The following is a 17,851-nucleotide window of genomic DNA, read 5'->3' on the forward strand; positions in this document are numbered from 1 at the left end:
TTATGTGCAGCTTGACCCAGGCCTACCTATTGTATTGCAGGTTTTCCTTCATAGATGACGTGCAGTAATAAACACATAACCTACTTACACTTGATACAGGCTGAAGTTCATGAACCTGATCAGTTTGCATGGGAAACATCTGGGCAACAAGATGGGATCCCACAGCTTCCTTCCTGTGTTTATCTCCTAGCCCACCCTGCTTTAATGACAGTGAAAACCCCGTATCAGGGCACTTCCAGCAGGATGTCACTGTCTCTGTCTCTGCTGTGGGCCATCTCTCCATTCTTTTATATCTGTTTATACTTGGGATTCTACAGAAACACAGGGATCTCAGATTTCCAGCACACAGTCCTCAAGACTGAGATTTAAGACCATAGTCACCGTTCAAAGCTGCTTAATCCACATGGAATGTCAGCTGAGAGAGGGAGCCTTGTGGGGGAGATAGATTACTGTTCAACACCTACAGCTTTTGCAGAATAAATTGAAATATATGTAAAAGATAAAATGAAACATATATCCATTCTCTAGATTTGAGAACTGTAGACTATGTGAAATCATAAGTTTATTGGCTCATATACTTGAAGCCAAAAGACAAAAACCTCTTTCAAATTAAAAAAGAAATGCCCATATCTATTCTGTAGTCCATTTGAATAACGCCATACAGACATTGGAATTAAACAAATCTATCCATACATTTTTAAAATCCCATTGACAGACTGTTTGACTCTTCCCTTACGAAAAGGAGCTACAGTAGGCTAATAATTTTTTAGAAGGATACTCAAAAAAAACTACAAGTCCCTATAGGAATATTATAGGAATAACATAGTGATACCTTGAGAGATAAAGTAAAAAAATAAATAAAAATAAATAAAAACCCATTAAATATGATGAGGTCGCTATAATTCACTACTATATAGCCTACCAGAGATACACAATAAGTCTCTACAGGAATATTATAGTGATTTTTGATTGGGTTATGATCCATCTCTATAGAAATATTAGTAAGAGGAATAGGCCTAACAGTGATTTTTATCACTGTGGAAACATTACAGAAGAAGGAAGAGGAAGTTAATGGTGAGAGGGGGTTTCACAGCAGCCAGCCCCGAGTGAAGAGCGCTCATAAGCTGCAGCAGCTCTCACGCTCCTCCAGTGGCGATGCTGGAGTCCGGAGAGACGGCGAGCGGACTGGCGCACTTTCTGCATCCTCTCAGAGGGCTCGGATACAGCTTACCATGCCGTGCACAGGTCTAAAGTAGGGATAAAAGTTGGTGTTTTTTTTTTTAACATTAGCCTGCTGTTTTCATCGTTGTCTGACACCATGGAGTACTGGAGGCAGTGCGCGCTGTGGCTGATCAGCTGCAACGTGCTTCCAGCGAACCACCGGGTGACTGCGGATATGGCGCAGGTGTTCGACTTGGCGCAAACCCTGCGGGACGGGGTGCTGCTGTGCCAGCTGCTGAACAACCTCAGACCTCACACCATCAACCTGAAGGAGATTAATCTCAGACCACAGATGTCACAGGTAGCGGGACTTTTCATTGTTGCGTTTCAAAGTAGCCTAATTGACTCCGATGTGTAGGCTACAGCAGAGGAAATGCTTAATGCTAGAATACATTTTAGAAGTTTAACTTTATTTAACAGGGACCACCCTACAATAAAAACATAAACCTCCAAAAAGTCTGATGCACTGTAGCCTACTGACATATAGCTAGACAGCTAATTTCAATCCCCAGATTAACAAAAATCCATTGCATATACATATAGCCCACACAACGACAAATCTTCAAAAATAGGATGAAATATACATAAACTACAACAAACATTAGCCTACATGAAATTGCAAGGCTGTGTAGGCTATATAAAACCGCAGACATTTACATTACATACTGCAAGTGAAGTCTATCCGTTCCATTAAAATTAATTTGAAATTGTGCACTTAATGCCTGCATGATTGGTTTGCTTTTAACCATTTTTTCTTTAGCATCACTAAGAAACAGTGTAGCCTAAATCTGAAGTTTTGAAGTGACAAGGCATGGAGTTCCAGTTTTTAGTTGTCTTTATGGAGAAAGCTGACTGAGCATGTTTTGGACCTGCTATGCCATGCTATATCACAGCAAAACTATCAGTCTGCATGAGAGTATTGTGTTAAAAATCAAGTGTGCCATGTGTTTATAGCTATAAGCCCACATCTATCAGAGGTAATTTAACACTTGTCATTTGGACACCCGCCCATGCAGATCCATGTCAGCTCTATTAGTGGACAAACTCTCCAGTCAACACTGGTCAACTCCAAATAATCCTCACTGAAAAATCACCACTCATGAACACTGGTAACTATGTTGTGTTCGTGACTTTTAGGATGATTTGAAGCCACGATTTGGCATCATGGCTGATTTTCAAGATAGGACCAAAGCCACGCTACAGGAGATAAACATACCATGAAGTACGATAAGGTCACTACGAACTCACTATTGACCACCACTAGAAGTCCCTGTTGCAATATCACAGGGATAGTAAAGAGATTTTTCCTTAATACATCTATCTCACCTACAATTAAAAATGAACAGTTTTAGACATAGGCTATAGTCATTCCAAAGAAGTCGTTTTTGTTTGAACGCAAAGATGTTGGTATGAGATTTGAGTTTAGGTTTTTTTGTTGTTGTTTTTGTTTAGGCTATTCCATGATTTCACAATAGGCCAGCTAGAATTGTCTTTCAGGAGTTGCAGCCTATTCTATATTTCTGAGCATTTCTGTCCGTCACACCGTTATCCAAGTCGAGGAGGATTTGGAAACACAAGGCCATGCTCTCTGCTCTGGCACTGTGTCCAACAGATAAGTGCCAATCTAAACACTGTAGAGAAAAAGGCCATACAGTGGCCTCTAACTGACTCTCATTTTCTCATTTGGAGATTATCATCTGGTGTAGACCGGTCTTCACCAATCTAGTTCTTCTAAGTAAGACAATGAAGCAAAACTTTAATTTTAGTTTTGTTGCTTAAATATGTTTTTATTTTTTTATCTCGTTTTTATATTTTATATAAAGCCGCTGCAACTCTTGCTATGGTAAAGTGAGGGATTGCTGGGAAGCCCAGGGGAATGGTCCAAGGCTGGACCTCTCTTTACCCAGAATCCCTCGCTCTGGAGAGGCCTGATAAAATCTTGACTTTGATCCACCCATTTGTTAGACACTAATACTATTTGTGCAGCAACTTGTAGTTTGCTTGCTGCGGAGTTTGAAGCCATGTAACACCCAGCCTTTCTGATGAGACTCCATGGTCTCACAATCACAAACAGCAGCCTCAAAGATTACAAATTACCATTTAAGAGATTGCTGCTGTAAAGATTTTTAGCTAATCTGTTCACTACAGACAACTTAAGTCCCACGTGTTTCATACTGATAATGCTAGTTCAATATATTTACTTTTTCACTTATTGAAAATAGAAAGTCTTTCACTTGATACAAGTGAGATGGATGAGAATAGGACTAAATCTCTGTCACTAAACTGAAAAAAAAAAAGCTTGTGACAACCAGAATACTCACTGATTAAGATGCATTTCATTCTCTTTGTAATAGTCATTGCATTGTCACATTTTCAGACATGAGATGAAAATCTTTTATCTGAGTAAACCTTTATTCAATCATCGATAAAGGTAAGGCAAGGTGATAGCTGTTGTACTGGAAATGTTGCATCATGCCTTCAAAAACACTTTCAAACAAGTGAACATTTTTTTAAAGAAGAATAAGACACTGCCTGCAAACTGCCAAAATAAAAGGAAGCTAACCTCCAATCAAGGTAACCCAATTTAGCCTATAAAAAACTTTTTTTTTTTTTCCATTTTTAAATAAAATCCAGCTTCTTCATTAGGCATTAGATTGTACTCTATGTTATATGTTATACCCCACTGAGCAATTTTACATCGATTAGCTGTTTAAAAGACGTCTAAATGGAGACGTCTAGGATGAAATGAGGCTACATAAAAGTGAAAGTTTAGTAGACGTCCCTGTCTTAAACTACATCTTCTGGGGTAAACTACAAAAATAAAGCATTATCTTGTATTTCTCTGGTGCATAATTTTGATATTTACAGCTGTTTATGCATTGTTTGAATATGTAATAATGTATTTACTGCTTGGTCTAAAACTTGGCTATACATTGCCAAAAAGATCCTGGGCGATATGAGAGCTAAAACATAGAAGCAACGTTGAAATGACGTCTAGTGCTCGGTGGGACGTGCTCTATCAGTGCATGTCCATGTCCGTCCTTCATCTGCCTGTAAGACAGTGAAAGCCAAAGCAACTTGCTGAACAATGGCTGGTCGTAGCCTGCAGCTGTAGGCCATCTGGGTATGGTTGGGGAGGCCATGTGTGTCAGTGGGCTCCAGATTTTAAATGGCCATTTCATTGTGCTATTCTGACCCAAGATCTTGGAAATGGCAACACAGGCATGAAGGTAATGGATTGGAGGACTGGAGAGCAGTGTAGTGCAGTGTACTGTGATTAAATAGCCCCCAGAAGTGCTATTTTTACCCCTCTGCACGTTAGGCCTCGGTGTGAGTGCAGAACATGGAGTGGACAGTGAAATATGTATGTGTGGATTATATATAAACAGGCACTTAATATCGCCACATCCCCTCCTATGTATCGTTTCACAAAGACCCATGAAAAGAGTGAGTGAGAGAGAGAGAGAGAGAGAGAGCGAGAGAGCAACAGAGACAGAGAGAGAGACAGAGAGAGATGACTTGAATTGACCTTTGCTCCGTCATCTGGGCACTCGTGATGATTAGAGCAACAAACCTTTTATTTTATTTCTTATTTTATTTTTGTTTCAATCTTTATTTATCCAGGTTGTCCAATTGAGAGTCCAGGCTAAGAAGGGTTTATCATGAAAAACAAAGGCTGGCAAAGAGAAACACAATTAAAATCATACAATAGATGATTCAATGTCAAATGTCACTAAATGAATGCTCAGAATGCAGTAGTACAATAGCAGACCAGGCGGGACCAGCGTCAAGCCTAAATAAATCTGGGCTAATCAAAGCAGAGACAGACCCTCACTGATGCCTCACCATCCTTCATAATCACTTTAAACTTACCAGCTCTTAGTTTTATGGTACATCACCGGTGAGGCCGAGGATTCACGGTGTATTCCAAAAAGCAGATGTGAAGGCACTGAATATGCGCCAAGAGCTGTGACTGTAATTAGGACTATGAGGCCAATGAATGCAAACCCACCGTGTTCATCCACTTCCTCCATAGACAAACGGGGCCCCAGGGGGTGGTGCAGTGATCACAGGCGTCTCCACGATGAGCTGCTGTGATAAACAGCGGCCTATCTGTTCTCACATCCTCAAGAAGCTTGTTACAGCTCTGTTTTCACTGAACATTATCGCATATACAGTCCGGAGTTCAGTCATCGCTTGATCATGTGTTTGGAAGTTCAAATTACACTGTAATTGGAACAAACAAATGACATTTTAGTGGATGTTGTTTTATACAAAGTATCTTAAGCACTATGAGTAAATCAGTTTTTAGTATTAATGGTCCCAGTGGGAATCAAACCCCTAACCCCCTAACTAAGTGTTACACAGGACCACACTATCCGAATTACAAAAGTACACATGGTTAGCGTACTTTCCTCTGGTTTCATGTAGCACAGTGAAACTTTCAGTTTTCACTTGGAAATATACTACATTGTTTTCAGTTTGCCTGCTGTATGGTTCTCGTTCCATTTTGCAAATTTCCTGACCTACATGTATGCTCGTAATGTTAAATAGAAAATCCACTCTAACAAATTCATGTTATTCCGATACAGAATTCATGTTATTCCTATGATTTTGGGTAGTTCAGTCAACAGTTTTGTCCCATTACAAGAATGTAGAGAATCAAAACTCCAATATATGATCGTCATGTGACATTTTCTGGAGGAGGTTACATGTTGTGGGAAGCTAGCTTTGTTCAAAAAGTTGAAAAATCGGCATAAACACATCCCCAAACTATACCAAGACAACAGCTTCATTAAAAAAGAATCATCTCCTCACAGTATACTGCTTTGTACCGTGCTTTATACCCCACGCCAGTTAAGACAACATTTTGTCCGAAATGTTGCCTTACATGGTGGGAAAGAAAAAATCAGAGATCAACAGTTTATTCATGTTGCTTTTGTTGACACACAGAGAGTTTCCTTGTGATTTTATATGATAATGACCTTTATTTTGTAGTAGTACTATTCATTTTGAACCAGAAAACATACTCATACTTTTAAAAATCACCTTGGGCGCTGACACAGTCTGCACAAAGTTGATCTTCTACAGTGTTAACTTCCAATAGAGCAGCTCAAGAAAGTGTTTCAAACCTTTGAATATTTGCTTTAACAGAATGACATAACTCCATGAAGCTCAAGTTAGCATAGGAATCATACAGGCCAATCACCAAAAAAAAAGGTAAAACATGAATTAAGTGCCACATGAATAGAACGGATTCCCCAGATTCATAAAATGTGACGACATTTTTGACATGTCTAATGTTTTTTTATTTTGAAAAGTGATGAGTGTTAATTGTTTCCCTGTGCAGTTCCTGTGCTTGAAGAACATCCGGACATTCCTGACATCATGCTGTGAGGTGTTTGGGATGAAGAAAAGTGAATTATTTGAGGCCTTTGATCTCTTCGATGTTCGAGACTTTGGAAAGGTAACATCGGCATCCGACATCCTGTTTGTTCGTCACGACACGATGAAACAATCCTACACCTGCACTGATAATGAAGGTCATCCATCAATCTTGATGTAGAATGACTCAAATCACTCTATTCTATTCTGTTCTGTTCTGTTGCTTTCCCCTGTGTATATTCCACCATTATTAATTCAACCATTTGATTGCACCATTAGCACAGCTCTAATTTCATTCATCTTGATTTTATTTATTATAGCAAAATGTGCTTCTAGTGGCACAACTATACGTTTAGACCAGCTTCCTCCTCTGCAAAGATTTATAAAAAGTCTTTGAACTTTTTCAGAATCTAGCACCTTTTTGCAACCCTTGAACTTATTATTATTATATTTGAGTGAGCACATTGCCTGCTGAATTCATTCATGCATGCTGTGTAATATAATAAGACCCATATGGTTCCAGAGCCAGTCAGAGATAAATAAGGTATGATGCCTTTCCCTTTGATGGAGGCAAGGTGTGTGTGTGTGCATCTGTGTGTGTCCCTGCATGTGCGGTTAAAAGCATTCAATATTTGCTCACCGACTGCTTGGCCGTGCGTTTTCCGGTACGCTTCTAAAGGGATTGGTCCACTTCTTTTTATTGCTGTGTTATTGCGGGAGCTTGTCTCTGTGTGTGCACAGAGTTACCAGGTCAGTGGGTCTGCAGCGCTGCCCTCCTGGCTGTTCTGTGGACTCTGAGGACTCTTGCAGCACAGGAGCCTGATTCGACTCAGCTGGGGAAAGCACACTCACTCACTCTGACTACCTTTATTGCTTCATTTCCTTAGTTCAGTGCATTCGGTGCACAACTTTGCCTTGGAGCGTTATGAGCTGTTCGGGCATCTGTGGGCTATCTGTGGAGAAATGCATTGCTAGTTCCTCATACATACAAGAACTGAAGAGCTCATTTCCAAAGGATTATATATCTATTTAGGAAAAAATTATATATAATGTGTATTTTGTATTTATTTGTCTGTATTGAATGTATTATTGTTCAATACCCCTAAAATACAGATGTTGCTGTCTGTGCAAGCGCTGTCATTTTGTCAAAAGGGCTGAATTTGAGTTTAAATCCTTTAAATACAATGTTCCAGAATTTGGTTTATTTTGTTTTGCTCATTTTGTAAGAGTAGGTGTCATGTTTTTCAAATAATAGGTATCTCATTTGGTTGCAAAACTATTCAGTTATACCCATTTTATTAGTGAGTAAACTTTGCTCCAGTTCTCCAAACAGAGTGTGATCACTGGTTCTTGTGATTTACACAAACTAGACCACAAGGTTCTCTCTCTAAGTGTGAGAGAACTGTAAGAGACTGCTTACTGAGCTCTAGCATGCAGTTTCCCACACAGACGCTCTCTTCTCTCAGTTCAGTGTGTTGCGCTCTAAAGAAGCTTCCAGTTAATCTGGCTGCTGATAATCCCAGAGGGGAGGTGCCGCCTGCAAATATGTACATCCAAGCCAGGCTGCGTAATCTCGGCCATGTTCAAGACTTTTCCATCAAACAAACAAGCTTCAGGAGAGAGGACATTGCGCGGCATCATTTCTTGTTAACAATGTGCGAGTCTGCAGGTTCACTGATTGGGCTGGACGGGCTCCAGGAAGTGTTGTTCAGCCAAACAAGAAATGCTCAATCTCTTCCCCTGGTTCCGGAAACATCCAAAAGAGAACATCTCAAATCTCAGCCAGACTAATCCAGTTGGGTAGAGTTGTGCCAACTCGGCCCGTAGACTGAGCATTAGTCCACTGAATATCTAATGAGAGCTGTGTAACCTACATTTCTCTTGCTGAGTTACCACAGGCCGCTCCCCAGGCATCCACACTGCGGGCAGCGGGCCAGAGAGAGATGAAGGGAAGAGGAAAGAATAGGGCAGTTTCTCTTCCCTTAACGCAGAATTATGTCAGCATCTTCACTGTAAAAGCAAAATGTTTGCATATTAAATTCAGGTGAACTCAAATATGGACATTTTATGTTAAAGGAATAGTTCACCCCAAAATGAAAATTCAGTCATTACCTACTCACCTCGATGCCAGGCAAAACTTTTAAAACGTTGAAAAATATTGAAGTTCATAGGATCACCAAACACACAAGTTAGGCCCCATAGTGCCATCTCCTAATCCATCTCCTCCTTACAGCTCCAAAAAAAGCATAAAATATCCATCAGATTTCTCCAAACAGCTCATGCAGCATAATCCAAGTGTTTTGTAGCCAAATAACTGCACTGTGGTTCAAAAAGTACAATATTTACCTCATTATTGCCCATATTTTCCTCACTGACAATGCCCTGGTGGCAGACTCTGCTGCTACTTTAGGGTGCATGCGTGACCAGAGCATTGCACATTTTATAGTGTTAAAAGATGGCCTTGTAAACTTGAATGGTTTGGGAGAAAGCTGAGATAGAAGTACTTTATATGGGGGATAAACTTGCTGAGTGTTTGGTGTTCCTACAGACTTGAGTAGATAATGACAGAATTTTCATTTCGGGGTGAACTACCCTTTAATATGTGTAAATACTATTGGATGTGTCATCTAGATAGCAAAATGACTGTGTGTGGCTTCTGCATTGAGATAGACTTATCACATAAAACTGCTTGATTCATGATATGATGCCGTTGTACAACTTTCCCTGCATGCTTTTGGTTCCTTTTTTATAGTTCACAGGGGATTTATGATCGCACTTGTGTTTCTCAGGCCACACTAACCTCGGTGGTTGGTCTTTGGATCTTCTAGTTCCTTCAGCTCAGCATGTGGCTTTTTTTTCTCAACTTACATGTCGCTTAAACTGAGTGTCTTACCAAGCAGGTCAGGTGTGAGATCAAACTCTTTTTACGAAGCCTCAAAAGGATTTGCTCTTTTTTTCATGAGATAAACAAATGTTTGATTTCTGCAACCGATCCACAAGATTCCTCCCTGCTCCCTTGAAGAGCTTCGCTGATTCTCGACTTGTTTGAGTATCCGCATACAAGCAGCCATGTATAGTACTACATGAAGAAGTACGCAGTGTTGTGACACAAATTTTCCACTGCTGTGTTGATATTACAGGGACAATTATTTGAAGTTAACAAGTGTTGATTGGAGAGTTGTCCACTCACACAGCTGATATGGCCCTGGGGCGGCTGTTCAAAACTATTTAAAAGTATTAAATCAACTCTGATGGGTGTGGACTGATATAAACACTGCCACTGTGTTGATTTTTACACTCTCAGAATGAAAATTGCTGTATTGCAAAAATGCCACAAAATGTTAAATTCTTAATTCTTAAATTCTTCAAACAAGTTAAGCTGCATTGCAAATAAACGAAGTCATTTCACCCCATTAGCAGATGTTGTTCTCTTGTTTCAAGATAGATGGGATTTTGAGAGTCGACAACAGTTGAAATTACTCATCAAGATGGAGGTCTTTTGTGTACAGCTGGTCTTATACTACAAGCAGGACTATTTCAAGTTAACAAGCACACCTGGGTTGAGGCGAAGCCACAGCACTCACACAGGAAACTAGAGAAATAAAGTCAAGACAGACAAGCTCTTATGTCTAACCTCATTCACTATCTATCTGAGATATATGCCTGCAAATCCAAATCTTGAAAATTGCATAATTTGCTCTCTTGTTACTCTAAAATCATCATTACAAAATCAACAATGAAAGATTTAGCTCCAAGATGAATTGCTGTTCTCTCTATGTTATTTGTTAATTCATTTATTTGGATGCCTATTACTCTCTCCAAGGCCCCCCCCCCCCCCCCCCCCCCCCCCCCCCACACACACACACACACACACACACACACACACACGTTGCACTAAGGATTAATTAACACAGTTTTCCCTCACCATAAATCAGTACTGCTCTCCATTTTCATTTATGTTAGCAGACGCCTCGGGTCAACAGTGCAGGACTATTCTATGATTATTGCATGCTGGGAAAAATGTTGAATTTCTTTCACATGCATAATTCCAGTATGGTATTTGACTAGAATGTAAATGTTAAAATCTAATCTTATATTAGTGGTAGTTACAGGTTGAGGAAATAATATTTTTGACACTAATTATACTGGCAATGGAAGCAACAAATTGAAGTTGTAACTTATTGACTTTTTTTATGTAGTAGTTGCAGTACAACTGTTGATAAGATAATAGTCTGTCTCTCTCATTCTCTCTCTTACACACAGACACACACACGCACACACACACACACACACACACACACGCATACACACACACACAGAGATGCACGGCTGCGAGTTGAGCTTGGGATAGCATGACCACTTCCTGCAGAGACCATCCTCTCTCTCTCTCTCTCGCTCTCTCTCTCTCGCTCTCTCTTGCTCTCTCGCACACACACACACACACACACACACACACACACACACACACACACACACACACACGTGAATTGGGATATAGCCATGACCACTTCCTATAGATGCTCTCTGCCTTTTTTCACACTCAGTCAGACATTAAGTTACATATGAATGTGTATCTGAGTCCAAAACAATGGAAAAAAACAGTTAAAACCTTTCAGTTCCAGTATGTCTGCCTCCAGTGAGAACAGTGTGAAGCTAATTCATAACCGAGCCATTCAACAACATTCAACATTCTCACACCTTATTTCTGTTTCGCCAGGTTATGGACACTCTCTCCAAGCTCTCCTACACATCGATTGCACAGCAAGGAGGATTCAAGTAAGTCACACAGTATGGCTGCAAATAAAACACACACACCAACACACACAACCTGCTGTAACTGTCCCTTGTGCTGTTAAACTAGTGGGGAAGCGCTTATGTATGTACTGTATGTATGAGGAAAATGGGGTTAGAGAGAGTGGGAATGTCACTGTCTTATCACGGCACACCTGCACCTACACTCCAGCTACTTGCATTAGACTGACACTGCACCTACGCTTAGGTTTACAAGTCTCACCCAGTAATTTCCAGTCTTAATACCAGGTATTTTTCAGAGCGGGGAATTAACACCGGTTTTCCCAAATATGGGCACATGTACATTTGTCTACTCTAGCAGCCGTTCTGGCAAGTAACCAACCTGCGTCTCGAGGTTCTGTAAAAATCCTACTTGGCTGGAGTGAACTTTTGAATACATCAACCAATTTCTGAATACCTCAGAAGCTACTTTCCTACCCGAAGTCACACATTAATAATGGCCTCCTAGTCGTTTTTTCTGTCGAGCACTGAACCCCATGCTGCTTTCCTTTCATTCCCAGGCCGTTTCCAACAGAGGAGAGCCTAAAAGACGAGGACATTTACAATAATCTGGAGGACTTGATTGAGTATGTATGAGGGCTCCTCTCTACGGACCCATTACCGGTGTTGATAGAACATGATTATTTCGCTCAGTAGCGCAACCAACTGCTCTCCGGGGGTCTGGACACCCACATGTTTTGGTAAAAAGGCTTGGCTCAGTTTATCTGTTACTGTCAGAGGAAACGAATGAGTAATTCTGCATATTTCTGCTGTGTGCTTGCATACCACCCACATCAAGGTTCTGGATGGGTGCTGCCGGCACTGTGATTGACAGATAATGAAGTATAAGCGTGATCGTATGAGTAAAGAATGAACATTACATCTGACTATAATGGGGTACTTTCCTGCCACTTCCGATTGCGCATATAAGGAGATTGTGTATTCTGATTGTGCATTTCCTTCTTCATTAGATGCAGTTGTGTCTGAAGTGATTAGTAGTGAGTTAGTAATTAATAGTTAATTAGTAGTTAGTCAGAATGTAATGAGCAAAAGGGCAGCATGATGATGATCCCATGTATCCACAAGATGATCTATCCATTATAGAGAGAATAGTGTTTTTTGGGTGTATATTTTGGGTGTACTTTTTTTTACAGTTTTGCCATTTTACAGAATGATCAGCAGAGTGGACGTAATTGTTATTATGTACTTAAGCCACAAATTGTCATCCCACTACTTTCACAATACAAGAAAAGTTATTTCTAATTGATAAAAGAAGTATTAGAAATGTGGTGTGTGTGTGTGTGTGTGTGTGTGTGTGTCAGTGAGAATGCCCCTGAAGATGAGGAGGACTTGTATGCAGCGGTCTACGGACTGGAGGATGACTACGATGGCGGAGAAATCTACGAAGACCTCATGAGGACCGAGCAGCATCCCCCACCGGTACTGCAATGAGTCAGCCTCAGACACGCACACACACACACACGCACACACACACACACACACACACACACAAATAGTCATTTTTAAGTTAATTTGCTAATGTATGTGTCCCTCCAGAAGCAGGCGGAGATAGATGTTCGGAGCTGCTGCCTTTCAGAGATCAAACAGACAGAGGAGAAATACACAGAGACCCTGGAGTCCATAGAGAAGGTACAGTTCCTCCCTCCTGCTCTCCTCTGCACTGGGAGCAGCATGGGGTCACTATCGTTAGTTCACAAACTATAAATGATGGATTTTTCTTGTGTCAAAGCCCTTTAATCTGTCTTAATAGATGCGTTGATACCAGTTTTTTCAGTGCTGACTACTCAACACGCTGAGTACAAATTCATCTTATTGCTGCTACTCAACAATGTTGGTTTCAATAAGTAATTTGGGATCACCGGGCTAAAATGATTGAGTTATCATTTATTAATTTTTCTCCACTGGAGAGATCAAACATCTTTCATTGTGTGAAAAAGGCAGTGAATCAAATCATTTAGGACTGATTTCTGACATGTTGCACATGGCACTTGGCATTTTAGTATTCGGGGAAATTCTCAGATATCGATGCCCTAATTTATCTTGGTATCAGCCCGACATCCAATATCTGAATATCTGATATCTGATGTGATATCTAGCTTTTGCAATATGTCATGAATTATTATGATTAATCATTCAAGGGGAGGAGCTGAGATGTTTCATTAAGACTTTCAACTGTTACTTCCCCCCACAGTATTTTCTGAATCCTTTGAAGAAATTCTTCTCTGCGGCAGAAATTGACAAAGTTTTTGTCAACATCCCAGTAAGTCCCACAAGTCTCTCCCTTCTTGTTAAATGACATGAAAATGGTGTGTTTCTGTCGAGTTACTGATTGCTTCCTTCTTTGACACAGGACCTTGTTAAAGTTCACAAGAGCCTAATGGTTGATGTGCAGGACTCCATCCTCAATAAAAATGCCTTAAATCTCTACCAGATCTTTATCACCTACAAGGAGAGGTATGCATCAACCCATTTCCATTACTGACTATTTTATGCCGCAGAAAAAACTGTTTTGGTTGTTTCTTCTTTTTACTTGAACTGAAGGTTTGTCTTGAGTGAGTTCCATAACCTGTGTATGATTTCAAAAATACATGGGCATCAATGAAATTGTTTTAATTTTTTCTGAAAAACGAAATGCAACTCCATTTTCCCCTCACTTCATCAGCAAGATCAAAACGAAAGGTAGAAACTTACATGGGAAAAGTATGCAGGTATGAGAGAGAGAGTGAGGAGAATTATTGGTGAAAAACAGTAAGACAGTGTTAAATTCATCCTCCTAATATTGTCCCCCTGTCTCCCCCCAAATCTACACCCATGCAAAAGCTAGAAAATTCCCCCTTTAACCTGTCTTAGCCTCTTCATCTATATCTCCCCTTCCAGATAGAAGTGTATTTTATAAGTGGAATTATAACTTTCACCTGTTCAGCTTAATTCATGGAAAGAGCAGGTGGTCCTAATATTTTATATCACTATCTGCATCTCAAAACTCAGTGTATTTCATTCCAAATCACCATTCATCATGGCCTCATTTCCTTTCCTGAACTGTAGACTGCTCATCTACGGAATATACTGCAGTCGGGTGGAGATCGCCATCGCTGTTTTAGACCTCATCTGCAAGGAGAAAGAGGATGTTCGTCTGAAGCTGGAGGTAAGACACCTGACCAAACAGTCTGCTCAATGAGGAACACATATGCACTTGCACACATGTGCAGCAGTGTCTTCCAGTGTCCTCTAGTGTCTATTTTGTGCATTACACACGTAATTTTCAGTGCAATCATGTGTCCAGTTTGGGACACCAGAAATTGTTAACATTTAAGCCAGTTTATCCTCAGCTAGTGTAAGTTGTGTGTTGAAAATGACAAATGCATTGCTTTGTACCTTGGTGGACCCATCCATCTCCCCATGTTGCTTATCTGTATTGTCATATTGTTGGTATACTATTGTACTGCTCTAGTATTGCTGTTGTGAATGCTGTCTTATTAGTGTGAAATTGTGAAAAAGCATCACTAATGACATATAAAATGAGTGTAACGATGCACAGTATCTCATGCCGTTCTAAATATGTGTATTGTATTTGTTGCAGGAGTGCTCCAAGAGGGCCAACAATGGGAAGTTTACACTGAGAGACCTCCTGGTTGTCCCGATGCAGAGAGTCCTCAAGTACCACCTCCTTCTTCAGGTAGACTATTTTGATTCCACTGGTTTAGAGTATGGTTACTTTTTTAGTATCTGAGGAGGGTTTGCCGAGCCTGCATGCTTCATTTCAGCAATGCCCACCTTCTTATTAATACGCTTATACACACTCACACCTGGAAGAATACTGCCAATTTCTAATGGTTGCCAATGAGAAGCTCCACTGGAACAGTTTAGGGTTGAGTGTCTTGCTCAAGGACACCTCAACAATGGTTGGTGAGGAAGGGAGGAGCATCTGTCATCCACATTTCCCACCCAGATGCTCCATTTCATCAAGCATATCACATACACACCCTCTGTGTTGTTATGTCTTTAAGTGTGTACCAATTTCATCCCTGTGAGACTGAGCACTGAGATCTTTTGTCATTGGCATCTTTACCTCAGCTGAATCACCTTGCTGTTGATGTTTTTATGTTGTTATCAAAATGGCCACTTGAGGGCGATATCCTCCATGTCTTTGCCCCCACCTCCTCCCCGCATAATGCCTCAGATGCAGCTCCAGACTGCAAGAAATATCCATTCTGACAAGTCATTTAAGTCTCGTATTTAGTCTTAACACCTTACCTCTTCCAAAGCAAGTAAAGTAATCTGCCGATGGAGAGAAGTAGTTTCACTTTTTCTCAATACATCTCAACTTGGATCAAGAATTTTCCTCAAACAAGGCAGATCATTTATCTCAAGAGGGTCACCTAATTTAAAAAAATCTTGATTTCCAAGTGAAATTATCACATCCCACCGACAGATTTTTCGATTAGAGAAAAAATAAGATTTAAAGATTCATTTTTTTAAAGATGGGTTTTTGCAGAGCAGTCCCGTGGAGAGCAGCCAGCCACACACTCATGCCTCCTATAGAAACCAGCCACGCAGCCTTGCCAAATCACCCCAATTTCATTGGCGCCTGATAACTGTGTGACACCTTCTCCTCTGGTTAATATGAATCAGAGGTCAGGATGTAGCTGGCAGGGCTAGATGGGGACAGCGAGTAGAGAGCTGCTTTAATTGGTTGTGGGGGGTTAAGGCCTCCATGGTAATGGATGGTGACCCTGGCTGTTCTCAGCGACCCCCTGAGGAGAGACTTTGGATGGGGGTAAAGGGAAGGAAGGGAAGAGGGCTTGATAAAGGGGAAATGAGGTGGGAGGGGACAGTGCGCAGCGGGGAAGCCGCATTTCAGCTCTCACCTCATCCACACACTGATTGGAAGTAACCACTGTTAATCTTTTCATAATGTAATGTTATCAGAGAGGTAATAGAGGGTAAACCCACCTAAACTCACTCTACATACCTTTTGTATTAGGCAGATATACAGTCTTCCTATCTCTAATTGTGAAGAAATCTTTATGATATACTTCCACATAGTATAGATTACATAGCATACATAGTATTCATAGCAAGTGTTATTACCAAGCAGAATCAGGCTAGAATCAGACTTGCACAGAATCAGGTGCAAGTTACAAGAAATGCTAAAAATGTATGATGTTACTGTAGACACTTTGGATAGAAGTGTCTACCAACTGGCATGTGTTATGTTATGTAAGTGTAGTTGTTGTCCAAAAGATTCAAAATGGACTAGTATGCGGTTATTCATCTCAAGGCTTCATTTGATGTTTGGCTGGTGTTTTGACGGTCACGGAACAGCAGTATTCCTCAGGAGACCCTGAACAGATTTCACTATTTGGCCCAGCAACAGATTGATGCCTCCTGTGTAGGTTACACTCCCCACCATCATTTCCAAGTCTTGATTAATCATCAGGTAAAATAGTTTGACATTCCTGTAGGTGTGAGGCTGGGCGATGTGGTCAAAATATCATATTCTTTCTTATTTCTGAAAGCATAATGATATTTGACAATATTTTTTTTACAATACAACTTTATGAAAACTTCATGACCTTAGGATACAAACAAATGAGTTCACACATGCTTCCCCTCCTCCATGTGGATTGTATTCTCTGAAACATCTGAAGAAAAAGAAATATCTATCTGTCTGTCTGTCTCTCTGTCTGACTATAGCTATTTTTCATTGTATTAAAAGATGGTGATTATGGTATTAAAAAAGCACACATTTGTCTGGATCCATACCATAAAATACATTTCACTGCCCTTTGATTAGATTTCGATCTAATCAAATGGGCTGTCTTCTCATTAGTAGAGTATAATAGAAAGCTTTCTCTCATGGAATCTGCCTGGTGGAAGCCCTCTTTCACATCATTTGCTTTAATTTAATCTTCAATATGAAATAAGTTATCCAATTAGACATCCAACTGATGCTAAACGTGTGTGTGTATGTAAATCTGTGTGTGTGTTTTGTGCGCCATTCTAATTCATGATTTCTCTGCTGTCCTCCTCTAACAGGAGCTAGTCAAACACACTCACGATGCTGCCGACAAGAGCAATTTGAAGATGGCACTCGACGCCATGAAAGTAAGTGCGGTGCTTGTGGTAAATGGTCGGTAATCATTGTGATTTCAGCTTGTTACCAATAGCGGGCCGCTTTAGCTGATCATTCAAAAGACTCTCTGCCGCTCTGTCAACGGTTATTGGATAAAGAAATCGTAAATCATTCATGTTTCACCGCTCCAAATGGGTAAGAAGCGATAAAACATTACATTTACATGACATTAGTCAGCGCTGAGTGCCCCCTTCACTCTTCCAGTCCTGAAGGCAGCCTGGCTTTGATAAGCAGTTGATTTGAGGACTTGTCATAGAAAACGTAGGGAAGAACTGTTTCTGTGTTTGTGTATGTGTG

The 17,851-nt window shown here is 40.5% G+C and overlaps 1 protein-coding gene across 2 annotated transcripts in view; it reads left to right on the plus strand.

Moving 5' to 3' along the window:
• The first annotated feature begins 1,171 nt into the window (after positions 1-1,171).
• The window catches only part of LOC139924026 (guanine nucleotide exchange factor VAV3-like), a 43,939-nt gene continuing 27,259 nt past the window's right edge, over positions 1,172-17,851 (plus strand). The window contains exons 1-11 of one of the 2 annotated variants that reach the window (XM_071914945.2): positions 1,172-1,522; positions 6,572-6,688; positions 11,324-11,382; positions 11,919-11,984; positions 12,720-12,837; positions 12,955-13,047; positions 13,610-13,678; positions 13,769-13,872; positions 14,464-14,563; positions 14,999-15,094; positions 17,458-17,526. In XM_071914945.2, the coding sequence (XP_071771046.1) occupies positions 1,319-1,522; positions 6,572-6,688; positions 11,324-11,382; positions 11,919-11,984; positions 12,720-12,837; positions 12,955-13,047; positions 13,610-13,678; positions 13,769-13,872; positions 14,464-14,563; positions 14,999-15,094; positions 17,458-17,526 (1,095 nt within the window). In that variant the 5' untranslated portion in view covers positions 1,172-1,318. The remainder of the gene's footprint in view (positions 1,523-6,571; positions 6,689-11,323; positions 11,383-11,918; positions 11,985-12,719; positions 12,838-12,954; positions 13,048-13,609; positions 13,679-13,768; positions 13,873-14,463; positions 14,564-14,998; positions 15,095-17,457; positions 17,527-17,851) is intronic. The other variant, XM_078287637.1, reaches the window with a different exon arrangement.

This window comes from Centroberyx gerrardi, chromosome 13 (assembly GCF_048128805.1).
Source record: "Centroberyx gerrardi isolate f3 chromosome 13, fCenGer3.hap1.cur.20231027, whole genome shotgun sequence".
In the NCBI taxonomy this organism is placed as follows: Eukaryota; Metazoa; Chordata; class Actinopteri; order Beryciformes; family Berycidae; genus Centroberyx; species Centroberyx gerrardi.